This window comes from Ranitomeya imitator, chromosome 3, assembly GCF_032444005.1.
Source record: "Ranitomeya imitator isolate aRanImi1 chromosome 3, aRanImi1.pri, whole genome shotgun sequence".
NCBI lineage: Eukaryota > Metazoa > Chordata > Amphibia > Anura > Dendrobatidae > Ranitomeya > Ranitomeya imitator.
Genome location: NC_091284.1, coordinates 835,097,239 through 835,124,798, shown reverse-complemented (window position 1 = coordinate 835,124,798; position 27,560 = coordinate 835,097,239). Strand labels below are relative to the sequence as shown.

General features: G+C 50.5%; 1 protein-coding gene across 2 annotated transcripts in view; it reads left to right on the top strand.

The window, feature by feature from the left end:
- Nucleotides 1–27,560, top strand: part of INPPL1 (inositol polyphosphate phosphatase like 1) — a 73,307-nt gene that overhangs the window by 27,642 nt on the left and 18,105 nt on the right. For both annotated transcript variants that reach the window (XM_069759505.1, XM_069759504.1), the window contains exons 2-14: nucleotides 13,153–13,216; nucleotides 15,789–15,939; nucleotides 17,652–17,754; nucleotides 17,878–18,018; nucleotides 18,520–18,610; nucleotides 24,568–24,657; nucleotides 25,256–25,354; nucleotides 25,628–25,772; nucleotides 26,006–26,112; nucleotides 26,306–26,408; nucleotides 26,555–26,751; nucleotides 26,824–26,941; nucleotides 27,022–27,118. In XM_069759505.1, coding sequence (XP_069615606.1) covers nucleotides 13,153–13,216; nucleotides 15,789–15,939; nucleotides 17,652–17,754; nucleotides 17,878–18,018; nucleotides 18,520–18,610; nucleotides 24,568–24,657; nucleotides 25,256–25,354; nucleotides 25,628–25,772; nucleotides 26,006–26,112; nucleotides 26,306–26,408; nucleotides 26,555–26,751; nucleotides 26,824–26,941; nucleotides 27,022–27,118 — 1,506 coding nt within the window. The remainder of the gene's footprint in view (nucleotides 1–13,152; nucleotides 13,217–15,788; nucleotides 15,940–17,651; nucleotides 17,755–17,877; nucleotides 18,019–18,519; nucleotides 18,611–24,567; nucleotides 24,658–25,255; nucleotides 25,355–25,627; nucleotides 25,773–26,005; nucleotides 26,113–26,305; nucleotides 26,409–26,554; nucleotides 26,752–26,823; nucleotides 26,942–27,021; nucleotides 27,119–27,560) is intronic.

Sequence of the window (27,560 nt, the reverse complement as noted above, 5' to 3'; positions counted from 1 at the left end):
CCCCAATACTCCCAAGGAACCATCCTCCAGACACTGCGCTACCGGTCGTCGGTCTGTCACCCTCTCCATCAAGTGCTGTACCGCACTGGAGGACGCTCCCCGCGCCCAGCCCTTCAAATGTTGGCTCTGGGCTGCAAGAAAATATAACTCAGGATTGGGTAAAGCCAATCCTCCATCTTCCTTGGGTCGCTGAAGCGTCTCCAGGCGAATACGTGGGCACCGCCTCCCCCATATCAGACTTCTAAATAGAGCATTAATCTGCCGGAATTTCCCACGTGGAATCCAAACTGGCGCGTTATGTAGGACGTAGAGTAATTTGGGCATCAGAACCATTTTAATTAGATTAACCCTCCCCACCACCGATAAGTGCAATTTATTCCATGCATCCACTTTTGCTTTAAGGGCGCCCACGAGAGGTGTCAAATTCCTATACAGAAACTCTGTAACTGGCATCGAGATCCATATTCCCAGGTATCTGAAAAGGGATACTACCCTAAGCCGCCCCTCTCCCAATGGCTCACTTCTGCTCTCCTCCACCCCATCCACCTCAAAGAGGACCGATTTATCCCAGTTTATCCTCAATCCCGATAAGTCTCCAAATTTCCCAACGATCTCGATAGCCCCATTCAAGGCTTCATCCGGGTCCGCTAGGAACAGTAGGATGTCGTCTGCATATAACGCAATCTTCTCCTCAACACTCCCATAACTGAACCCAGGGACTTCATCCGACTGTCGGATCTTGGCGGCCAATGGCTCCACAGCTAAGGCAAACAGAAGGGGCGACAGTGGGCAACCCTGCCTCGTACCTCTGGCCAGCTTTATAGGCTGAGAAAGCTCCCCATTCACTCTAATTCTAGCTGTTGGTAGTGAATATAACAGTTGAGTCCACGCCACAAATTGCGGGCCAATACCCATACATTTCAACACCCGCCAGAGATATCCCCACTCCACACTGTCAAACGCCTTATGGGCGTCCAAGGATGCAATAACCCTTCGGCCACAATTGTCAGACTTCAGCTGCAGGTTCATATGCAGCCTCCGCAGATTAACCGCTGTAGATCTGTCAGGCATAAAACCAGACTGATCCGGATGCACAAGGTTAGTAATGACACCAGACAGATGGGTAGCTAACACCTTGGCCAAGAGTTTGACATCAATGGTTAACAGAGAGATTGGCCGATATGACTCAGGCTTCCCCAGATCCTTATCCTCCTTCGGAATAACCACTATAATAGCCTCCCTCATAGATGCTGGGAGATACCCTTTACATCCAGCCTCCTCCAGTACTAACTTTAATCTGGGAATCAGCACTTCCTCCAAACTTTTATAGATTTCGGCTGGTAACCCATCAACCCCAGGTGCCTTCCCATTGGCCATAGACTTCAGCGCCCGACTCAGTTCCTCCTCGGTGATAGGGGCATCGAGGCTCACCCTATCCTCCTCACTCAATTTCGGAAGACCCAGACTCTCAAGGAAAGTCTCCGTATCTCCGGCTGACTCATTGACCCTGGAGGAATATAAGTCCGCGTAAAAGTCCGCAAAGACCTTTATAATATCAGGTGTTTCAGATACCCTGCTCCCCCCATCCGAAACCAACGAGTGTACATATGAGGTACTACGCTGAGCCGCGGCTACCACCGATAGCATGTGTCCCACTGTTTCTCCCTCCTGAAAATAAGCCACCCTCTGAAACTCCCGCTTCCTTTCAGCTTTTCCCAGCAGAATCTTTTCCATACAATTTTGCGCTGTTCTCAACCTTTTCTCTGCCTCTGAGGTCCCCAGTACTACCATCTCGTCCTCCGCGGCTTTCAACTCTTCCAATGCCACTCTCTCCGCTTCCCTTGTCCTCCTCTTACACCTACTAATGTCTCTAAAAAGTAGCCCTCTCAGGTACGCTTTCATTGCATCCCAAACAGTCAGAGCATCAGTACTCCCATCATTTAACGCAAAGAATTCCGTCACCTCCTTCCCTATACCGTCCAAGTCAATACTCTGTAACCAGTTAGGATGGATCTTCCATTCTCTCCCGCTTGTAGTCCGTGTCCCCAACAACCTAACCTCCACCTCAATTGGACTATGATCCGAAAGGGCCCTCGGCAGATAACGCACCTCCCCCACCATTGTGTCCAACAGGCGGTTACCCAGTGCCATATCAATTCTGGATAGCGTAGCATGAGCCGGCGAGTAGCACGAGTACCCTCTCTCCCCAACATGTCTAACTCTCCATAGATCAATCATGCCTATTTCACGCACATAGGTACCAAATGTTGTAGTGTGCCCCTCCGACCTATTCTGGGCGTTCTTATTTTTATCCCAAAAGTCATCGCATATATTGTTCAAATCCCCAATAATTAAGAGTGGCAGTGGTTCCCATCGTTCTACCCTCTCCAATACCTCCCTGATCTTCTTACTTGAATATGGAGGTGGAATATACATTGCCGCAACACACACTCTCACTCCATACAATATACATTGTATCACCACATACTGACCCTCTGCATCCACGCATACTTTCACCTCTTCATACTGCACTCCCACCGGCACCAACACTGACACACCTCTTGAGTACGTCGAGAAGGTAGAGTGATACCCTTTCTGTATCCAACGTCTATTTAGTACGTCCACTTTCTCCTGTATCAAGTGCGTCTCTAGCAAGCATATCATAGAGGCCCGTTGATCCTTCGCATACTGCAAGCTCGCAGCTCTACTAGACTTATCCGCCAGGCCTCTCACATTCCAGCTCAATATCTTAAAGCGGTCCCCTATTATGTGACTCATCATCCTTAGTTATGTCGTTACTCCCGGTTCTGAGCTGTCTAACTTCCCTCCCCACCCTCACCCCTCCCCCCCCTCCCCCACACCCCCCAATATTATACATTCTGCCTCTTATCAAGAGTGGGGCACCATCACCCGTTGCGAACACTCTTGCTAAACCTTCTCTTTCCGCCTCCCGCTACCGTTTATAACAGAATTCGGCGCAATTCTTAGAAGAACAGTATAATTAAACCTGTATTATATTACAACTGCAAGAAACTAAATAAACTTTTTAGTACGCTGCACACCCTTCCTCCCTCATATTTCACCGCCGCACCAGCTCTCCCAGTGCGTTCCCTGAGTAATACCCAACTCCACCCTTCAACCTTCACATTTCAATTACCAGTGTACTGTCAGTCAATCTCTTTTTTTCCCTTTTTGAAAGAATTAAGATACCTCCCGACCAACCCGCCCCACATTTTCAATCTCCTTTCCCTTTAAGTTTTTTAGCGTTAAGATCTATCCACTGGGTAGCGTCCTCCGGCGTCTGGAAAAAGTGAATCTTATCCATCGCTACCACTCTCAGTCGTGCCGGAAACATCATGGAGTATTGCACTCCCAGTTCTCTCAGCCGTCTCTTGATACCCGTGAACATCATCCGTTGTTTCTGTACCAGGGCGGAATAGTCAGGGTAAATAGCAATTCTTTGACCTCCAATTGTCAGATCCGTCATGTCTCTAGCCTTCCTCAGGATAATGTCTCTGTCTCTGTAGTTTAGGATTTTGGCAAGCATGGTACGGGGACTTGCTCCAGGGACAGGTGGTTTCGGTGGGACCCTGTGGGCTCTCTCTACCGCAAATACTTTTGTCAGTGCTGCATCACCAAAAGTCTCAAGGAGCCAGCTTTCAATATACTCCGTGGGATTCCTCCCCTCAGTTTTTTCAGGGACACCCACTATGCGAATGTTATTTCTTCTGGACCTATTCTCCAGATCCTCATTTTTTGCAGCTAGCTCCGATATTGTTTGAGCAAACTTCCTCTCCGCTTTCTGCAGCTGCACTATATGGTCTTCTGCCGTGCTCACTCTTTCCTCCACAGCCCCCACACGTTTGTCAATCTTCTGCAAGGCTGCATTTATCTGGGCTGTATCCCCTTTAACCTCCTGTATCTGCTGGGTCAGGGATTGTTTGCAGGATGATACCAGTGCAAAGACATCTCTAAGGGTGGGCTCTGCTCCTGACTCCTTATCTTCAGGTCCCCCTACTACCACCGCCATGTCACCATCCCTGCTCCCCTGTTGTACCTCCTGCTCCTCTGCTGGGCTTTCCTCCTCTCCTTCTGTGTCTGTGTCCACTCCGTCGTCCTCCTCTGCTTTTCCTGTGTTCCCTGCGGCTTCCACTCCAGCAAACTGCTGGAGCTTTGCCGCCGCCGACATTCTCTTCTGGCATGCCGCGTTGTCCTTCTCCCTGGCATCGGCGCCATCTTGGCCGGTCCCTGCCTCGCCGGCTCCGGCGTCTCTTTGTCTCCTCCTGGTCATGTTCACCGACCTCGGGGCCGCCGCTATTCACCGCCGCACTCCCGGGACTCTCCTGCAGCCGGTAAGCGCTGTGAATCGCCGCTCAGCTGCGGCTTATAAGGATAATATTAACTTTGGCAGCGGGAGCGCTCTGTCACGCGTCCGCTCACATGAACGTTCAGGCCACGCCCCCACCAATACTAGAACATTGACTGGAGGCCAGGATCAAAGCACTAGGTGGAGTTAAATAGAGCAGCACCTAACGACTTAACCTCATCACCTGAGGAAGGAAACTCAGAAGCCGCAGTACCACTCGTGACCACAGGAGGGAGCTTGATCACAAAATTCACAACAGTACCCCCCCCTTGAGGAGGGGTCACCGAACCCTCACCAGAGGCCCCAGGCCGACCAGGATGAGCCAGCCATATGAAAGGCACGAACAAGATCGGCAGCATGGACATCAGAGGCAAAGACCCAGGAATTATCTTCCTGACCATAACCCTTCCACTTAACCAGATACTGGAGTTTCCGTCTCGAAACACGAGAATCCAAAATCTTCTCCACTATATACTCCAACTCCCCCTCCACCAAAACCGGGGCAGGAGGATCAACAGATGGAACCACAGGCGCTACGTATCTCCGCAACAATGACCTATGGAATACGTTATGGATGGAAAAAGAATCTGGAAGGGTCAAACGAAAAGACACAGGATTAAGAACCTCAGAAATCCTATACGGACCAATGAAACGAGGCTTAAATTTAGGAGAGGAAACCTTCATAGGAATATAACGAGATGACAACCAAACCAAATCCCCAACACGAAGTCGGGGACCCACACAGCGTCTGCGATTAGCGAAACGTTGAGCCTTCTCCTGGGACAAGGTCAAATTGTCCACTACATGAGTCCAAATCCGCTGCAACCTGTCCACCACAGTATCCACACCAGGACAGTCCGAAGACTCAACCTGCCCTGAAGAGAAACGAGGATGGAACCCAGAATTGCAGAAAAACGGTGAAACCAGAATTGCAGAAAAACGGTGAAACCAAGGTAGCCGAGCTGGCCCGATTATTAAGAGCGAACTCAGCCAACGGCAAAAAGGACACCCAATCATCCTGATCAGCAGAAACAAAACATCTCAGATATGTTTCCAAGGTCTGATTGGTTCGTTCAGTCTGGCCATTTGTCTGAGGATGGAAAGCCGAGGAAAAAGACAAATCAATGCCCATCCTAGCACAAAAGGCTCGCCAAAACCTTGAAACAAACTGGGAACCTCTGTCAGAAACGATGTTCTCTGGAATGCCATGTAAACGAACCACATGCTGGAAGAACAATGGCACCAAATCAGAGGAGGAAGGTAATTTAGACAAGGGTACCAAATGGATCATCTTAGAGAAGCGATCACAAACTACCCAAATGACCGACATTTTTTGAGAGACGGGGAGATCCGAAATAAAATCCATAGAGATATGTGTCCAAGGCCTCTTCGGGATCGGCAAGGGCAAAAGCAACCCACTGGCACGAGAACAGCAGGGCTTAGCCCGAGCACAAATCCCACAGGACTGCACAAAAGAACACACATCCCGCGACAGAGACGGCCACCAAAAGGATCTAGCCACCAAATCTCTGGTACCAAAGATTCCAGGATGACCAGCCAACACCGAACAATGAACCTCAGAGATAACTTTATTCGTCCACCTATCAGGGACAAACAGTTTCTCTGCTGGGCAACGATCAGGTTTATTATCCTGAAATTTTTGCAGCACCCGCCGCAAATCAGGGGAGATGGCAGACACAATTACTCCCTCTTTGAGAATACCCGCCGGCTCAGGCAAACCCGGAGAGTCGGGCACAAAACTCCTAGACAGGGCATCCGCCTTCACATTTTTAGAGCCCGGAAGGTACGAAACCACAAAGTCAAAACGGGAGAAAAACAGCGACCAACGAGCCTGTCTAGGATTCAACCGTTTGGCAGACTCGAGATAAGTCAAGTTCTTGTGATCAGTCAAGACCACCACGCGATGCTTAGCTCCTTCAAGCCAATGACGCCACTCCTCAAATGCCCACTTCATGGCCAGCAACTCTCGATTGCCAACATCATAATTTCGCTCAGCAGGCGAAAACTTCCTGGAAAAGAAGGCGCATGGCTTCATCACTGAGCAATCAGCACCTCTTTGCGACAAAACAGCCCCCGCTCCAATTTCAGAAGCATCAACCTCAACCTGGAACGGAAGCGAAACATCTGGTTGACACAACACAGGGGCAGAAGAAAAACGACGCTTTAACTCTTGAAAAGCTTCTACAGCAGCAGAAGACCAATTGACCACATCAGCACCCTTCTTGGTCAAATCGGTCAGTGGTTTAGCAATACTAGAAAAATTACAGATGAAGCGACGATAAAAATTAGCAAAGCCAAGGAACTTTTGCAGACTCTTCAGAGATGTCGGCTGAGTCCAATCATAAATGGCCTGGACCTTAACAGGGTCCATCTCGATGGTAGAAGGGGAAAAAATGAACCCCAAAAATGAAACCTTCTGAACACCAAAGAGACACTTTGATCCCTTCACAAACAAAGAATTCGCACGCAGGACCTGGAACACCATTCTGACCTGCTTCACATGAGACTCCCAATCATCCGAGAAGACCAAAATATCATCCAAGTATACAATCAGGAATTTATCCAGGTACTCTCGGAAGATGTCATGCATAAGGGACTGAAACACTGATGGAGCATTAGAAAGTCCGAATGGCATAACCAGGTACTCAAAATGGCCCTCGGGCGTATTAAATGCAGTTTTCCATTCATCGCCCCGTTTAATACGCACAAGATTATATGCACCACGAAGATCTATCTTGGTGAACCAACTAGCCCCCTTAATCCGAGCAAACAAATCAGATAGCAGCGGCAAGGGGTACTGAAATTTGACCGTGATTTTATTCAGAAGGCGGTAATCAATACAAGGTCTCAGCGAACCATCCTTCTTGGCCACAAAAAAGAACCCTGCTCCCAATGGCGATGACGACGGCCGAATATGACCCTTCTCCAAGGATTCTTTTACGTAACTCCGCATAGCGGCGTGCTCAGGTACAGATAAATTAAACAGTCGACCCTTAGGAAACTTACTACCAGGAATCAACTCGATAGCACAATCACAATCCCTATGCGGAGGTAGGGCATTGGACTTGGGCTCATCGAATACATCCCGGTAATCAGACAAGAACTCTGGGACCTCAGAAGGGGTGGATGATGAGATAGACTCAAATGGAACATCACCATGTACCCCCTGACAACCCCAGCTGGACACAGACATTGATTTCCAATCTAATACTGGGTTATGGACTTGTAGCCATGTTAACCCCAACACGACCACATCATGCAGATTTTGCAACACCAGAAAGCGAATATCCTCCTGATGTGCAGGAGCCATGCACATGGTCAGCTGGGTCCAGTACTGAGGCTTATTCTTGGCCAAAGGCGTAGCATCAATTCCTCTCAATGGAATAAGACACTGCAAGGGCTCCAAGACAAACCCACAGCACCTGGCAAACTCCAAGTCCATCAAATTCAGAGCAGCGCCTGAGTCCACAAATGCCATGACAGAATACGATGACAAAGAGCAGATCAAGGTAACAGACAGAAGAAATTTTGACTGTACCGTACCAATGGTGGCAGACCTAGCGAACCGCTTAGTGCGCTTAGGACAATCGGAGATAGCATGAGTGGAATCACCACAGTAGAAACACAGCCCATTCTGACGTCTGTGTTCTTGCCTTTCAGCTCTGGTCAAAGTCCTATCGCACTGCATAGGCTCAGGTTTATGCTCAGATAATACCGCCAAATGGTGCACAGATTTACGCTCACGCAAGCGTCGACCGATCTGAATGGCCAAAGACATAGACTCATTCAGACCAGCAGGCATAGGAAATCCCACCATGACATCCTTAAGGGCTTCAGAGAGACCTTTTCTGAAAATAGCTGCCAGCGCACATTCATTCCATTGAGTGAGCACAGACCACTTTCTAAACTTCTGACAATAAATCTCTATCTCATCCTGACCCTGACACAGAGCCAGCAAATTTTTCTCTGCCTGATCCACTGAATTAGGTTCATCGTACAGTAATCCGAGCGCCAGAAAAAACGCATCAATATTACATAATGCAGGATCTTCTGGCGCAAGGGAAAATGCCCAGTCTTGAGGGTCGCCACGTAATAAAGAAATAATGATCTTAACTTGTTGAACTGGGTCACCAGAGGAGCGAGGTTTCAACGCCAGAAACAGTTTGCAATTATTTTTGAAACTCAGAAATTTAGCTCTATCTCCAGAAAACAAATCAGGAATAGGAATTCTTGGTTCTAACATAGAATTCTGAACCACAAAGACTTGAATATTTTGTACTCTTGCAGTGAGAAGATCCACACATGAAGACAGACCTTTAATGTCCATCACCACACCTGTGTCCTGAACCACCCAAATGTCTAGGGGGAAAAAAAGGCAAAACACAGTGCAAAGAAAAAAAAATGGTCTCAGAACTTCTTTTTTCCCTCTATTGAGAAGCATAGTACTTTTGGCCTCCAGTACTGTTATGAATAGGTAATTCAGAACCACAGTGGACCTTAAAGTTCAGAGCACACAAGTGACCTGACAAAAACCACAAAACATAGGACGAGCTCTGAGACGTGGGAACTCTGCTGACCGCAATCCCTAAACCTATCAAACCACACTAGAGGTAGCCGTGGATTGCGCCTAACGCTCCCTATGCAACTCGGCACAGCCTGAGAAACTAGCTAGCCTGAAGATAGAAAAATAAGCCTACCTTGCCTCAGAGAAATTCCCCAAAGGAAAAGGCAGCCCCCCACATATAATGAATGTGAGTTAAGATGAAAATACAAACGCAGAGATGAAATAGATTTAGCAAAGTGAGGCCCGACTTACTGAATAGACCGAGGATAGGAAAGATAGCTTTGCGGTCAACACAAAAACCTACAAACAACCACGCAGAGGGGCAAAAAGACCCTCCGCACCGACTAACGGTACGGAGGTGCTCCCTCTGCGTCTCAGAGCTTCCAGCAAGCAAGCAAAACCCAAAAAAGCAAGCTGGACAGAAAATATAGCAACAAAAGTAACACAAGCAGAACTTAGCTTATGCTGAGCAGACAGGCCACAGGAACGATCCAGGAGGAAGCAAGACCAATACTAGAACATTGACTGGAGGCCAGGATCAAAGCACTAGGTGGAGTTAAATAGAGCAGCACCTAACGACTTAACCTCATCACCTGAGGAAGGAAACTCAGAAGCCGCAGTACCACTCGTGACCACAGGAGGGAGCTTGATCACAGAATTCACAACATACAGATGGCGAGTTAGGGGTGCGACAGTCTGCAGATGGCGAGTGGGCGATGCAACAGTCTAACAATGGCGAGCGGGGGATGCGACAGTCTGACATTGGCGAGCGGGGGATACGGCAGTCTGACAATGGCAAGCGGGGGATGCGACAGTCTACAGATGGCGAGAGAGGGGTGCGACAGTGTGCAGATGGCGAGCTGGGGATGCGACAGTCTGCAGATGGCGAGCGGGCGATGCGACAGTCTGACAATGGCGAGCGGGGGATGCGACAGTCTGACAATGGCGAGCGGGGGATATGGCAGTCTGACAATGGCAAGCGGGGATACGGCAGTCTGACAATGGCAAGCGGGGGATGCGACAGTCTACAGATGGCGAGCTGGGGATGCGACAGTTTGCAGATGGCGAGCGGGGGATGCGACAGTCTGACAATGGCGAGCGGGGGATGCGACAGTCTGACGTGACGATGGCGAGTGGGGGATACGACAGTCTGCAGATAGCGAGTGGTGGATGGGACGGTGTGCAGATGGCGAGCGGGGGATGCGACAGTCTGACGATTGCAAGTGGGGGATGTGACAATCTGCAGATGGCAAGTGGGGGATACAACAGTCTGACGATGGCGAGTGGGGGATGCGACAATCTGCAGATGGCGAGTGGGGATGCGACAGTCTGACGATGGCGAGTGGGGGATACGACAGTCTGACAATGGCGAGTGGGGGATGCGACGACCTGCAGATGGCGAGCGGGGATGCGACAGTCTGCAGATAGCGAGGGATGCGACGATCTGCAGATGGCGAGCGGGGATGTCTTCCGGACGTCTCCCACCCATCACCTGTGCTTGTTGCTGATGGCCGGTGCATTCCCGGTGACGGCTCCGCAGGTGGAGCGGTTTGTGTTGCAGTCGTTTGTTTACTGTAAGATCTGGTTGACAGAAATCACCCAAAACAAGAGTGTTGTGGGGCGAGGATCTCAGGTCGCTGTGTCCTTACAAGGACGCGGCGGGGGTGACATGGTGCGGACCGGCCCGGGCTGGAAACTCCCAGTGTCCTCTGCTGCTTACATCTGGAGCTCAGGTGATGGGCCGCACCCGTCCAGGTCACCCTGCCCTTTGTTTCATGAGGGACCAGTGCCAGCCTTTAGCGGGCACCACAGTATAGAAGAGGCTGCCACCCAGCGATCCCTACAAGAATAGCACGCCGGAAGCAACCTCATACCGGGATCCCTGCAGAGAATCTGTGCTGGTGGTCCCAGGGAGAATCTGTGCTGGAGGTCCCAGGGAGAATCTGTGCTGGTGGTCCCCGGGAGAATCTGTGCTGGTGGTCCCAGGGAGAATCTGTGCTGGAGGTCCCAGGGAGAATCTGTGCTGGAGGTCCCAGGGAGAATCTGTGCTGGCGGTCCCAGGGAGAATCTGTGCTGGCGGTCCCCGGGAGAATCTGTGCTGGCGGTCCCAGGGAGAATCTGTGCTGGTGGTCACAGGGAGAATCTGTGCTGGCGGTCCCAGGGAGAATCTGTGCTGGTGGTCCCAGGGAGAATCTGTGCTGGTGGTCCCAGGGAGAATCTGTGCTGGCGGTCCCCGGGAGAATCTGTGCTGGCTGTCCCAGGGAGAATCTGTGCTGGTGGTCCCAGGGAGAATCTGTGCTGGAGGTCCCAGGGAGAATCTGTGCTGGTGGTCCCAGGGAGAATCTGTGCTGGCGGTCCCCGGGAGAATCTGTGCTGGCGGTCCCAGGGAGAATCTGTGCTGGCGGTCCCCGGGAGAATCTGTGCTGGCGGTCCCCGGGAGAATCTGTGCTGGCTGTCCCAGGGAGAATCTGTGCTGGCGGTCCCCGGGAGAATCTGTGCTGGCGGTCCCCGGGAGAATCTGTGCTGGCTGTCCCAGGGAGAATCTGTGCTGGTGGTCCCAGGGAGAATCTGTGCTGGCGGTCCCCGGGAGAATCTGTGCTGGCGGTCCCCGGGAGAATCTGTGCTGGCGGTCCCCGGGAGAATCTGTGCTGGCTGTCCCAGGGAGAATCTGTGCTGGTGGTCCCAGGGAGAATCTGTGCTGGCGGTCCCAGGGAGAATCTGTGCTGGCTGTCCCAGGGAGAATCTGTGCTGGCGGTCCCCGGGAGAATCTGTGCTGGCGGTCCCCGGGAGAATCTGTGCTGGCGGTCCCCGGGAGAATCTGTGCTGGCGGTCCCCGGGAGAATCTGTGCTGGCGGTCCCAGGGAGAATCTGTGCTGGCAGTCCGCGGGAGAATCTGTGCTGGCGGTCCCAGGGAGAATCTGTGCTGGCGGTCCCAGGGAGAATCTGTGCTGGCGGTCCCAGGGAGAATCTGTGCTGGCGGTCCCAGGGAGAATCTGTGCTGGCGGTCCCAGGGAGAATCTGTGCTGGCGGTCCCCGGGAGAATCTGTGCTGGCGGTCCCCGGGAGAATCTGTGCTGGCGGTCCCCGGGAGAATCTGTGCTGGCGGTCCCAGGGAGAATCTGTGCTGGCGGTCCCCGGGAGAATCTGTGCTGGCGGTCCCCGGGAGAATCTGTGCTGGCTGTCCCAGGGAGAATCTATGCTGGCGGTCCCCGGGAGAATCTGTGCTGGCGGTCCGCGGTAGAATCTGTGCTGGCGGTCCCCGGGAGAATCTGTGCTGGCGGTCCCCGGGAGAATCTGTGCTGGCGGTCCCCGGGAGAATCTGTGCTGGCGGTCCCCGGGAGAATCTGTGCTGGCGGTCCCCGGGAGAATCTGTGCTGGCGGTCCCCGGGAGAATCTGTGCTGGCGGTCCCCGGGAGAATCTGTGCTGGCGGTCCCCGGGAGAATCTGTGCTGGCGGTCCCCGGGAGAATCTGTGCTGGCGGTCCCAGGGAGAATCTGTGCTGGAGGTCCCAGGGAGAATCTGTGCTGGTGGTCCCAGGGAGAATCTGTGCTGGGGGTCCCAGGGAGAATCTGTGCTGGCGGTCCCAGGGAGAATCTGTGCTGGCGGTCCCAGGGAGAATCTGTGCTGGCGGTCCCAGGGAGAATCTGTGCTGGCGGTCCCAGGGAGAATCTGTGCTGGAGGTCCCAGGGAGAATCTGTGCTGGTGGTCCCAGGGAGAATCTGTGCTGGCGGTCCCAGGGAGAATCTGTGCTGGCGGTCCCAGGGAGAATCTTTGCTGGCGGTCCCCGGGAGAATCTGTGCTGGCGGTCCCCGGGAGAATCTGTGCTGGAGGTCCCAGGGAGAATCTGTGCTGGTGGTCCCAGGGAGAATCTGTGCTGGTGGTCCCAGGGAGAATCTGTGCTGGCGGTCCCCTGGAGAATCTGTGCTGGCGGTCCCCTGGAGAATCTGTGCTGGCGGTCCCCTGGAGAATCCGTGCTGGCGGTCCCCTGGAGAATCCGTGCTGGCGGTCCCCGGGAGAATCTGTGCTGGCGGTCCCCGGGAGAATCTGTGCTGGCGGTCCCCGGGAGAATCTGTGCTGGCGGTCCCCGGGAGAATCTGTGCTGGTGGTCCCCTGCGGAGAATCCTTCCCGCCGGTCCCTGCAGTTGTCTGTGGTTATAATCACCGGTGACCTGTAATAACTGTCCTGTGTCCTCTTCTTGCAGGTTCCAGAAGCACGTGCACACCTACCGCATCCTGCCCGATGACGAGGACCACCTGGCTGTGCAGGTATCTGTCACACTGATAATGGGGGTCTTCCATCACGTGTGCGGTATTAGCGCCTCCCGTCCCGCTATAAGCCGTGGTTACATGCAAGGGTATTTTTTATATAGTAAACAATTGAGGCATCAGTACAAGTGTCCGCGGCTCCATTTTACGTTACCTTTTTAATCCATTCCCTCCTCAAACAAGCGCTCGCACATCAGCGCAAAAAATGAGTTCTGACTATTGAGCGGGCGCAGACTATTGAGGGGGGGCGCAGACTATTGAGGGGGGGCGCAGACTATTGAGCGGGCGCAGACTATTGAGCGGGCGCAGACTATTGAGTGGGGGCGCAGACTATTGAGCGGGCGCAGACTATTGAGGGGGGGCGCAGACTATTGAGGGGGGGCGCAGACTATTGAGTGGGGGCGCAGACTATTGAGCGGGCGCAGACTATTGAGGGGGGGCGCAGACTATTGAGCGGGGGCGCAGACTATTGAGCGGGGGCGCAGACTATTGAGCGGGGGCGCAGACTATTGAGCGGGCGCAGACTATTGAGGGGGGGCGCAGACTATTGAGCGGGGGCGCAGACTATTGAGGGGGGGCGCAGACTATTGAGCGGGGGCGCAGACTATTGAGCGGGGGCGCAGACTATTGAGCGGGGGCGCAGACTATTGAGCGGGGGCGCAGACTATTGAGCGGGCGCAGACTATTGAGCGGGCGCAGACCCTCCTGGCTGATTGTCGGGGGCTCGGTGACAGCTGATCCTGTGTTCTGTGCTGAACATCAGTCTAGACGAGCGAGTGGGCAGCTGCACAAACAGGTGCCTGGGGGCAGAGCGCTGCGTGTACTAATCTCTGGGGGCATCGCTGTCCTTCATGTTATGGGGGGATATCGCTGACCTCTGTATTATGGGGGACATCGCTGACCTCTGTATTATGGGGAGACATCACTGACCTCTATTATGGGGGGACATTGCTGACCTCTGTATTATGGGGGGACATTGCTGACCTCTGTATTATGGGGGGACATCGCTGACCTCTGTATTATGGGGGGACATCGCTGACCTCTGTATTATGGGGGGACATCGCTGACCTCTGTATTATGGGGGGACATCGCTGACCTCTGTATTATGGGGGGACATCGCTGACCTCTGTATTATGGGGGGACATCGCTGACCTCTGTATTATGGGGGGACATCGCTGACCTCTGTATTATGGGGGGACATCACTGACCTCTGTATTATGGGGGGACATCGCTGACCTCTGTATTATGGGGGGACATCGCTGACCTCCGTATTATGGGGGACATCGCTGACCTCCGTATTATGGGGGGACATCGCTGACCTCCGTATTATGGGGGACATCGCTGACCTCCGTATTATGGGGGGACATCGCTGACCTCCGTATTATGGGGGGACATCGCTGACCTCTGTATTATGGGGGGACATCGCTGACCTCCGTATTATGGGGGCACATCGCTGACCTCTGTATTATGGGGGGACATTGCTGACCTCTGTATTATGGGGGACATCGCTGACCTCCGTATTATGGGGAGACATCGCTGACCTCTATTATGGGGGGACATCGCTGACCTCCGTATTATGGGGGGACATCGCTGACCTCCGTATTATGGGGGGACATCACTGACCTCCGTATTATGGGGGACATCGCTGACCTCCGTATTATGGGGGGACATCGCTGACCTCCGTATTATGGGGGGACATCGCTGACCTCTGTATTATGGGGGGACATCGCTGACCTCCGTATTATGGGGGCACATCGCTGACCTCTGTATTATGGGGGGACATTGCTGACCTCTGTATTATGGGGGACATCGCTGACCTCCGTATTATGGGGAGACATCGCTGACCTCTATTATGGGGGGACATCACTGACCTCTGTATTATGGGGGCACATCGCTGACCTCTGTATTATGGGGAGACATCGCTGACCTCTATTATGGGGGGACATCGCTGACCTCCGTATTATGGGGGACATCGCTGACCTCCGTATTATGGGGTGATATCGCTGACCTCCGTATTATGGGGGGACATCGCTGACCTCTATTATAGGGGGACATCGCTGACCTCCGTATTATGGGGGGACATCGCTGACCTCTGTATTATGGGGGGACATTGCTGACCTCTGTATTATGGGGGGACATCGCTGACCTCTGTATTATGGGGGGATATCGCTGACCTCTGTATTATGGGGGGACATCGCTGACCTCTATTATGGGGGGACATTGCTGACCTCTGTATTATGGGAAGACATTGCTGACCTCTGTATTGGGGGACATCGCTGACCTGTATTATGGAGGACATCGCTGTCCTCTGTATTATGGGGGGATATCGCTGACCTCCGTATTATGGGGGGACATCGCTGACCTCTGTATTATGGGGGCACATCGCTGACCTCTATTATGGGGGGACATCGCTGACCTCCGTATTATGGGGGACATCGCTGACCTCCGTATTATGGGGTGCTCCATGGGATGGGCCGGTTGTTTTTTCCTGGGGTCTCGCTCCTCTGTGTATCACTCTTTTGCGGTCTCGTGATTTTCTCTCTCCTTTACTCCTCTGTCCCTCTCCCCACAGACGTCTCTGGGGGTCCAGGTGCGACGCTTCAAGACGCTGGGGGACCTGATCGCACTTTACCTGCAGCCCAATCAGGGGATGGTGTGCACCCTGCTGTACCCCGTGGAGCGAGAGAAGGAGAAGGACATCATGGAGGACAGAGACTATTCTGGTCAGGGTGCTTCTTTACTTGGGAATGCTGGGACTTGTTCTAATTTTGCTGATCGTTACTATCTCTTTAATACCTGGGATTTTTTGCATTTGTCGACAGCATTTTACAGGTTAAATCCTACTTATATCTATCTTATACAGAGAGGAGAGCGAACATGGCAGACTCTGCAGGGAGGGATCACACCGGCAGTGTATGAGTGTATAGGGAGGAGAGCGTCCATGGCAGATTCTGCAGGGAGGGGATCACACCGGCAGTGTATGAGTGTATAGGGAGGAGAGCGTCCATGGCAGACTCTGCAGGGAGGTGATCACACCGGCAGTGTATAGGGAGGAGAGCATCCATGGCAGACTCTGCAGGGAGGTGATCACAGCGGCAGTGTATAGGGAGGAGAGCATCCATGGCAGACTCTGCAGGGAGGTGATCACACCGGCAGTGTATAGGGAGGAGAGCATCCATGGCAGACTCTGCAGGGAGGTGATCACAGCGGCAGTGTATAGGGAGGAGAGCATCCATGGCAGACTCTGCAGGGAGGTGATCACACCGGCAGTGTATAGGGAGGAGAGCATCCATGGCAGACTCTGCAGGGAGGTGATCACACCGGCTGTGTACAGGGAGGAGAGCGTCCATGGCAGACTCTGCAGGGAGGGGAACGTCCATGGCAGACTCTGCAGGGAGGGGGATCACACCGGCAGTGTATGAGTGTATAGGGAGGAGAGCGTCCATGGCAGACTCTGCAGGGAGGTGATCACAGCGGCAGTGTATAGGGAGGAGAGCATCCATGGCAGACTCTGCAGGGAGGTGATCACAGCGGCAGTGTATAGGGAGGAGAGCATCCATGGCAGACTCTGCAGGGAGGTGATCACACCGGCAGTGTATAGGGAGGAGAGCATCCATGGCAGACTCTGCAGGGAGGTGATCACACCGGCTGTGTACAGGGAGGAGAGCGTCCATGGCAGACTCTGCAGGGAGGGGAACGTCCATGGCAGACTCTGCAGGGAGGGGGATCACACCGGCAGTGTATGAGTGTATAGGGAGGAGAGCGTCCATGGCAGACTCTGCAGGGAGGGGATCACACCTGCGGTGTGTAAGGAGGAGGGCGTCCATGGCAGACTCTGCAGGGAGGAGATCACACCGGCGGTGTATAGGGAGGAGCGCGTCCATGGCAGACTCTGCAGGGAGGGGATCACACCGGCAGTGTAGGAGTGTATAGGAAAGAGGAGAGCGTCCATGGCAGACTCTGTAGGGAGGGGATCACACCGGCGGTGTATGAGTGTATAGGGAGGAGAGCGTCCATGGCAGACTCTGCAGGGAGGGGATCACACCGGCGGTGTATGAGTGTATAGGGAGGATAGCATCTATGGCAGACTCTGCAGGGAGGGGATCACGCCGGCAGTGTATGAGTGTGTAGGGAGGAGAGCGTCCATGGCAGACTCTGCAGGGAGGGGATCACACCGGCTGTGTACAGGGAGGAGAGCATCCATGGCAGACTCTGCAGGGAGGGGATCACACCGGCGGTGTATGAGTGTATAGGGAGGAGAGCATCTATGGCAGACTCTGCAGGGAGGGGATCACACTGGCGGTTTATGAGTGTATAGGGAGGAGAGCACCTGGGTTATTTTGCTCCGGGTCTGCAGTCTGATATCCTGGATATAAATGCTGACAATTAAAGGAATTTTCCTGTATCTGATTTGTCTGTTTTCATTGTGTTTCAGATGGGGAGGATGAGAAGCCTCCTCTGCCGCCTCGCTCGGCCTCCGCTAGTTTTTCTGGAGGGTCTTTGGTGCCGAACTGTGGAGACATCAGTCCGTCCGAGAGGTAAGAAGGCCAAGAAGAAGGTCTGCGGCTGATGGCAGGATCTTTCCATGTCTGGGCTTGGTGTCTCTACTTCTGGGGAAGCTGGGTGACCACCAATATGGCCGCTCTTCTGATCCTTTCCAGCTCCAGTAACGGGCTGAGCACCGTGTCCCACGATTACCTGAAGGGCAGCTACGCTCTGGACCTGGAAGCGGTGAAGTCCGGAGCCAGCAGCCTGCCGCACCTCAACAAGACGCTGGTCCACTCCTGCAAGCGGCTGCACGGGTAAGACGTGGGGAGGGTATGAAGACCACCAAAGAGGTGTCCTCCTGCTCCGGACCCCCAAGGCTTGTGCTTATTATTCACTTTACACTACTTTGTGGCTTTTTGGCAATTTAGGCTAAAGGTACGGCTGCTACAAATAATCTACAATAATCACTAATGCTTGCTGTCAGTGAATGGAGAAACTCTTCACTCCATCCAGACACCCTGCAGATCTTTCTCCTCTCACAGCTGAGGGTTTGTTACTGTTTCCAGTATAAACCATGAGACCTTGTATCTTGGTGATGTAACTTCCATTCACTGACAGCAGTCGGGGATCCTGACAACGAGCAGATTGTTTTCATGACATGATGCAGGGGATGTTGCTGGTAAAACGCTATTCAGTCTTGTCTATGAAATGTCACTGCCCCCTGCAGGAATGCTGTTCTGTCGTGTACCCCGCCCTGATTTATCTTCTGTTTTATCCGTAATCTCATTTATCATTTTATTGTTTTTGCCTTTAAGGGAAGTTGATAAAGTTTTATCCGGACTGGAAATTCTGTCCAAGATATTCGACCAACAGAGCTCGCCCATGGTGGCCAAGATTGTGCAGCAGGTGGGAAGGTGGAGGAGAGACCGCGGTGTGCTGACAGATATCTGCTCCTATAATATATATACACATACATTATATATACACACATAATATATATACATACATATGATATAAATACATATATTATATACACACACACATATAATATATATTCACACACAAAATATTTATATATACACACAATATATATGCATACTATGATATAAATACAAATATTATACACATATTATATACACATATACACATAATATATATTCTCACACACAAAATATTTATATATACACACATAATCTATACACACATAATATATACATACTATGATATAAATACAAATATTATACACATATATACACATATATATTATATGTGTGTGTGTGTGTGTGTGTGTATACAGTACAGACCAAAAGTTTGGACACACCTCATTTAAAGATTTTTCTGGATTTTCATGACTATGAAAATTGTACATTCACACTGAAGGCATCAAAACTATGAATTAACACATGTGGAATTATATACTTAACAAAAAAGTGTGAAACAACTAAAATTATGTCTTATATTCTAGGTTCTTCACAGTAGCCACCTTTTGCTTTGATGACTGCTTTGCACACTCTTGGCATTCTCTTGATGAGCTTCAGGAGGTAGTCACCGGGAATGGTTTTCACTTCACAGGTGTGCCCTGTCAGGTTTAATAAGTGGGATTTCTTGCCTTGTAAATGGTGTTGGGACCATCAGTTGTGTTGTGCAGAAGTCTGGTGGATACACAGCTGATAGTCCTACTGAATAGACTGTTAGAATTTGTATTATGGCAAGAAAAAAGCAGCTAAGAAAAAACGAGTGGCCATCATTACTTTAAGAAATGAAGGTCAGTCAGTCTGAAAAATTGGGAAAACTTTGAAAGTGTCCCCAAGTGCAGCGGCAAAAACCATTAAGCGCTACAAAGAAACTGGCTGACATGAGGACCGCCCCAGGAAAGGAAGACCAAGAGTCACCTCTGCTTCTGAGGATAAGTTTATCCGAGTCACCAGCCTCAGAAATCGCAGGTTAACAGCAGCTCAGATTAGAGACCAGGTCAATGCCACACAGAGTTCTAGCAGCAGACACATCTCAACAACAACTGTTAAGAGGAGACTTTCTGCAGCAGGCCTTCATGGTAAAATAGCTGCTAGGAAACCACTGCTAAGGACAGGCAACAAGCAGAAGAGACCTGTTTGGGCTAAAGAACACAAGGAATGGACATTAGACCGGAGGAAATCTGTGCTTTGGTCTGATGAGTCCAAATTTGAGATCTTTGGTTCCAACCACCGTGTCTTTGTGCGACGCAGAAAAGGTGAACGGATGGACTCTACATGCCTGGTTCCCACCGTGAAGCATGGAGGAGGAGGTGTGATGGTGTGGGGGGGCTTTACTGGTGACACTGTTGGGGATTTATTCAAAATTGAAGGCATACTGAACCAGCATGGCTACCACAGCATCTTGCAGCGGCATGCTATTCCATCCGGTTTGCGTTTAGTTGGACCATCATTTATTTTTCAACAGGACAATGACCCCAAACACCTCCAGGCTGTGTAAGGGCTATTTAACCAAGAAGGAGAGTGATGGGGTGCTACGCCAGATGACCTGGCCTCCACAGTCACCAGACCTGAACCCAATCGAGATGGTTTGGGGTGAGCTGGACCGCAGAGTGAAGGCAAAAGGGCCAACAAGTGCTAAGCATCTCTGGGAACTCCTTCAAGATTGTTGGAAGACCATTCCCGGTGACTACCTCTTGAAGCTCATCAAGAGAATGACAAGAGTGTGCAAAGCAGTCATCAAAGCAAAAGGTGGCTACTTTGAAAAACCTAGAATATAAGACATGATTTCAGTTGTTTCACACTTTTTTGTTAAGTATATAATTCCACATGTGTTAATTCATAGTTTTGATGCCTTCAGTGTGAATGTACAATATTCATAGTCATGAAAATACAGAAAAATCTTTAGATGAGAAGGTGTGTCCAAACTTTTGGTCTGTGCTGTATGCATATGTGTTTGTGTGTGTGTATATGTATGTGTGTATATATATATATATATATATATATATATATATATATATATATATATATTATAACACAATCACAAAATGCAGTTTATAAAAGAAATCCAAACCTCCAGGACCCTGTGTGAGAAAGTGATTGCCTCTAAGCCTAATAACCGGTTGGGCCCTTAGCAGGAATAACTGCAATCAAGCGTTTGTGATAACTGGCAATGAGTCTTTATAACGCTCTGGAGGAATTTTGGCCGCTTATATTTTCAGAATTTTTGTAATTCAGCCACATTGGAGGTTTCTGAGCATGAACCGCCTTTTTAAGGTCATTACAGCATCTCAGAGTAAGGTCAGGACTTTGACTAGGCCACTCCAGAGTTTTAATTTGTTTTTTTTAATCCTTTCAGAGGTGGACTTGCTGATGTGTTTTGTATCATTGTCCTGCTGCATAACCCAAGTGCAGTTTAGCTGGAGGTCACGAACGGATGGCCGGACATTCTCCTTTAGAATTTTTTGGTAGACAGCAGAATTCATGGTTCCATTTACCACAGCAAGTCTTCCATGTCATGAAGCAGCACAACAGCCCCAGACCATCACACTACCACCACCATATTTTACTGTTGGTATGATGTTCCTTTTCCAAAATTCTGTGTTACATCTACGCCAGATATAATTGGACATAAACCTTTCAAAAAGTTCAACTTTTGTCTCGTCAATCCTCAGAGACGAGCTTTTATGTTCTTATTGCTCAGCACTGATTTTCATCTTGTAACCATGCCGGCCATTTTTGTCCAGTCTCTTTCTTACTGCGGAGTCATGAACACTGCCCTTAACAAGTGAGGCCTGCAGTTCTTTTGATGTTGTGGTGGGGTCTTTTGTGACCTCTTGGATGAGTCGTTGCTGTACTCTTGGGGTAATTTTGGTTGGCTAGCCACTTCTGAGAAGGTTCACCTTACTTCCATGTTTTCACTATTTGTGGATAATGGCTCTCACTGTGGTTTGCTGGAGTCCTAAAGCTTTAGAAATGAATTTATAACCTTTACCATACTGATAGATCTCATTTGTTCCAGAATTTCCTTGTATTGCAGCATGATATCTAGCTGTTGAGGACCTTTTGGTCTACATTACTTTGTCGGGCAGGTCCTATGTAAGTGATTTCTTGATTGAGTACAGGTGTGGCAGTAATCAGGCCTGAGTGTGGCTAGGGAATGTGAACTCCGCTTCCCAAAGATGTGATAAACCACAGTTCATTTATTTTATAAGGGGGAGGAGGTAATTGTTTTTTTTCACACAGGACCCTGTAGGTTTGGACTTCTTTTTCCCTTTAAAAAACTGCATTTTGTGTTATCTTTGTCTAATATTTACATTGTTTGTTGTTAAGAAACATTTAACCCCTTTCTGACATTGGGCCTAACAGTACGCACATGTCGGATAACCCCTGTTTGGTACGGGCTCCGGCGCTGAGCCTGCACCTTTCCAGGCACATGACAGCTGATCTATAAAGCTGAAATGTGCCCGCTACAGCTGCGGGTGGAATCACAATCCACCCGCGGCTGTTAACTAGTTAAATGTCGTTGTCAATCTGACAATCACATTTAATTCGCTCTTACAGGAAGCGCGGCACTAATCCTGCCCATCAGTGACCCCGTCACATGATCGCGGGTCACCGATGGGTCGGCATGACAACCAGAGGTTTCCAACAGACCTCTTTGTCATTGCCAGATTGCTACGAGCGTGTCCCTGTGGTCGGCTGTCATAGCAAGTGAGTAATTCTGCTACACACAGGCATCTGATCATTGCCTGTATGTAGCAGAAGCGATCAGACAACTGCAGCTTCTAGTGTCCCATGGAGACTATTGAAGCGAGCAAAAAGTAAAAAAAATTTTAAAAAAATATTTTAAAAAGTAAAAGTTCAAATTGCTCCCCTTTCGCTCCATTCAATATAAAACAATGAAAAAATTAAATATACTCATGTTTGGTATCACCGCTTTCAGAATCACCCGATCTATCAATATAAAAAAGAATTGGACCCATTGAAGCGTTGTTACGCGAAACGGCCGTCGTCCACTCTGCCTCTCCCTGCATGCCCCTGTAACGGTAGCGGTGTGGCTGTTTCAAGATGCACAATAAGGAGGCACTTGAAGAAAAATGTTCTGCATGGTCGAGTCGCCAGAAGAAAGCCATTACTGTGCAAATGCCACACAGTATCTCGCCTACAATACACAAAACAGCACAGAGACAAGCCTCCAAACTTCTGGAACAAGGTAATTTGGACTGATGAGACCAAAATTGAACTTTTTGACAACATCCATAAACGTTACATTTGGAGAGAGGTCAACAAGGTCTATGATGAAAGGAACACCATTCCTACTGTAAAGCATGGAGGTGGATCGCTGATGTTTTGGGAATGTGTGAGCTACAAAGGCACAGGAAACTTGGTCAAAGTTGAAGGAAAGATGAATGCAGCACGTTATCAGCAAATACTGGAGGCAAATTTGCACTCATCAGCCCGGAAGCTGCGCATGGGACGTACTTGGATGTTCCAACATGACAACAATCCAAAACACAAGGCCAAGTCGACCTGTCATTGGCTACAGCAGAACAATTGAAGGTTCTGGAGTGGCCATCTCAGTCTCCTTACCTCAATATCATTGAGCCACTCTGGGGAAATCTCAAGCGCGCAGTTCATGCTACACAGCCCATGAATTTACAGGAACTGGAGGCATTTACCAAGAAGAGTGGGCAGCTTTACCATCTGAGAAAATAAAGAACCTCAACCACAACTACCACAAAAGACTTCAAGCTGTCATTGATGTTAGAGGGGACAATACATGGTATTAAGAAATGGGGTATGTAAACTTTTGATCAGGGCCATTTGGATGTTTTGGGTTGTCATTATGATTTATAAAGAGAAAACACAGTAGTTTAACAATAAATGGCTTCACCCACCACTAACCATGAGTGGGGAAAAGGTTTTGGTGTTATCATTCATATTCTCTGAATAAAGGCCAAGAAATCAAAAATTCATCTGTGGTATGTAAACTTTTAAGCACAACTGTACTTATTTTGATCGCCACTACATTGCAATAACGGGCAATGAAATTATTGTATCTACCCCAAAATAGTATCATTAAAAACATCATCTCGGTGCGCAAAAAATAAGCCCTCACCCAGCCCCAGGTCATGAAAAATGGAGACGCTAAGGGTCTCAGAAAATGGCGCCATTTTTTATTTTAAAAGTAAATTTTGGAAAAAAAAATTCAACACTTAAAAGAACCTAGACATGTTCGGTGTCTGTGAACTCGTAATGACCTGGAGAAACAAAATGGCAGCTCAGTTCTAGCATTTAGTGACCATGGTTAAAGAAAAAACAACTGTGAAATTGCACCTTTTTTGCAATTTCAGCGCGCTTGGAATTTTTTTTTCCTTTTTTCCAGTATATGACATGGTAAAACCAATGGTGTCATTCAAAAGTACAACTGGTCCCGCTAAAAACAAGCCGCCCTCAGATGGCCATATTGACGGAAAAAAAAAAAAGTTATGGCTCTGGGAAGAAGGGGAGCAAAAAACGAAAATACCTCCGGGGGTTTAAGGGGTCAAGTGTGACAAACATGCAAAAGAATAGGAAATCAAGAAGGGGGCAAACACTTTTTCTGACCTGTGTGTATGTATGTATGTATGTATATATATATATATACACACACACACACACACACACACACACACACACACACACACACACACACACACACACACACACACACATAGACGTGCGGGGCTGCGTGTGAGGACAGTGGCTGGTGTGGAGGGCTCGGGACCACCACACCCTGGGCTGTAATGGAGCAGTGTTTTTCTGCATGTGCGGCTGGAGCAGCCTCTTAAAAGCTTCTTTTATCCCTGGGGTCTTCAGGATTTTCTCTTTCTTCCCTCTCGTTATCAGGCTGCAAACCAGAGTGGCGAGCAGGAGCTGGAGAGCCTGGTCCTCAAGCTGTCCGTCCTGAAGGATTTCCTGTCCAGCATTGAGAAGAAGGTGGGTTTGAGGGGGTCACCACAGAGGAGGGATGGGGGCACAGGTGAGGGAGAAATGACCTCTCATTATCTAGCAGTACTGCTACACCCGATTGTCGGTCCCTGACCCGATGGTCGGTCCCTGACCCGATGGTCGGTCTCTGACCCGATGTTCGGTCTCTGACCCGATGGTCGGTCTCTGACCCGATGGTCGGTCCCTGACCCGATGGTCGGTCCCTGACCCGATGTTCGGTCTCTGACCCGATGGTCGGTCTCTGACCCGATGGTCGGTCCCTGACCCGATGGTCGGTCTCTGACCCGATGTTCGGTCTCTGACCCGATGGTCGGTCCCTGACCCGATGGTCGGTCCCTGACCCGATGTTCGGTCTCTGACCCGATGGTCGGTCTCTGACCCGATGGTCGGTCCCTGACCCGATGTTCGGTCTCTGACCCGATGGTCGGTCTCTGACCCGATGGTCGGTCTCTGACCCGATGGTCGGTCTCTGACCCGATGGTCGGTCTCTGACCCGATGGTCGGTCTCTGACCCGATGGTCGGTCTCTGACCCGATTGTCGGTCACTGACCCGTTGGTCGGTCTTTGTTCTCCATTTTCTCCTCAGGCGCTGAAAGCATTGCAGGATATGAGCAGTTCAGCGCAGTCGGCGCCCGTGCCGCAGTCTTCCAGAAAGGCCAAGATCATCCCTGTGCAGTCGTTTGAGGTGAGGCGGACCCCGCAGGTCCCTCCTACCTACAGGTGGCGATATATAGCAGACATGGGCACCTCCTGTATTGCTCCTTGGGCCCTGCATGACTCCAATCCCCGCAGTTTCCATCTTGGCCACGTTTGTATAATTTTGTTTTTCTTTCTCGAGTGGCTTTTCATTAAACAACAAATATCTCAGAAAAGTCCGATAACTCTCAGGGTCTCGTGGATTCGGTGGAGCTGTCTGGGGGGCAGATCCCATACCTGAAGTCACTGGTCTTTCCTGCAGGTGAAACTTGACATGCTGGACCTCACCAAGATCGTGAAATCGCAGAAGTACACCCTGACCGTGGACGTGGACGGTGGGAAACTCGTGGTCATGAAGAAGGTGAAGGAGGCTCAGGAGGACTGGAACACCTTCGCCCACGACAAAAGTGAGTAGTGTCACAAGGCCGAGACAGGTCTGGAGTCGTGATGAGCAGTGCGGTTAGTGCCGCCCCGGGCTGGTGACCCGCTGGTCTTCACTTCTGCACCTCGGCCGGCATCCTGGTGGTCTCTGGGGCTTACAAGGACCACTACATCTTGAAGTAACTTCTAGACCAGTATGATGTGACTGCGTGCTCGAGGCTCTGCGATATTAAAGCCCTTCTTACCTTCCTCCTTACAGTCCGGCAGCTTATCAAGTCCCAGCGGGTCCCGTCCAAGCTTGGAATCGTGTTTGAGAAGGAGAAGGATAAGACCCAACGGAAAGACTTCATATTCGTCAGCGCCAGGGTAAGACGTCCACTTGTCTGAAACTTTATATCACATGACTTGAAGGGATTGTCCAGTGTGTCCAGAGCCTCAATAATGAAAGTTGCCTTCTGCCTAATGGGGGTTGTAGTTTTGACTGGTCTGGAGCAATATTACAGTATGTAGAGAACTTAATGGACCCGTCTGATACCACAATGTCCTCTCTTTCCTTTAGAAACGTGAAGCCTTTTGCCAATTGCTTCAGTTAATGAAGAACAAGCACTCCAACCAAGATGAGCCAGACATGATCTCCGTCTTCATAGGGACCTGGAACATGGGTGAGAACAAAACCAAGATTCCGGTAGAAGTAATGTAGGAAATCTGATAGTTTTAAAGGGGCCACTAGATGTCAGCAGAGCGTGAGGTAAGACTGATCTCGTATTACTGCTTGCTGTAAAACATGGTGATATTATCTTCTACACAGGAAGTGTCCCGCCCCAGAAGAACATCACCTCCTGGATGGGCTCCAAAGGATTGGGGAAGACGCTGGATGAGATGGCAGTCACTATACCCCACGACATCTACGTGTTCGGAACGCAGGAGAATTCTGTGGGCGATAAGGAGTGGGTGGATTTCCTGAGGGCGATGCTGAAAGAGTGCACTGAGCTGGACTATCGGCCGGTACGTGCCAGGACAGGACCCCCTATCGCCTTGAGGTAACCGTCATTAAAAATCTGCCGCCGTGTCCCTCAGGTCGCCATGCAGTCCTTATGGAACATAAAGATCGTCGTCCTGGTTCGTGTGGAGCACGAGAACCGAATCACACACGTGAGCACATCCAGTGTCAAGACCGGGATAGCCAACACCTTAGGTGAGGACAGTGTGACGGCGATTAGGATGATGGAGATGGAGACAAGATGGCTGCTATAACGTGGTCTCTTCTCCACACAGGGAATAAAGGTGCCGTGGGCATATCCTTCTTGTTCAACGGGACCTCATTTGGCTTTGTAAATTGTCACCTGACCTCAGGGAATGAGAAAACCGCCAGGTAAGTTCTCCAGGTCAACGTGATTGTGCCTCTAAAGTCTCTTGGAGAGGCGATGGTGGCCTTCTCCTGCCAAATGGGGGGTTAGATTGAGGCGCTGCCATGGGGAAGGGAGTAAACGCTGTTGACCCTCTCCTGTCGTGGGTGTGTAGGTGACGGTGGCCCTCTTTTGCCAGTAGGGAATGTAGGCGGTGGTGGCCCTCTCTTGCCCAGGGGAAAGTAGGTGGCGGTGGCCCTCTCTTGCCCAGGGGAAAGTAGGTGGTTTTGACCCTCTCTTGCTCAGGGGAAAGTAGGTGGTGGCCCCCTCTTGCCCAGGGGAAAGTAGGCGGTAGTGGCCCTCTCTTGCTCAGAGGAAAGTAGGCGGTGGTTGCCCCCTTTTGCTCGGGAAGGGAAGTAGGCGGTTGTGACCTTCTCCTGCCGATGGGAGTAGGCAGTAGTAGCCTCT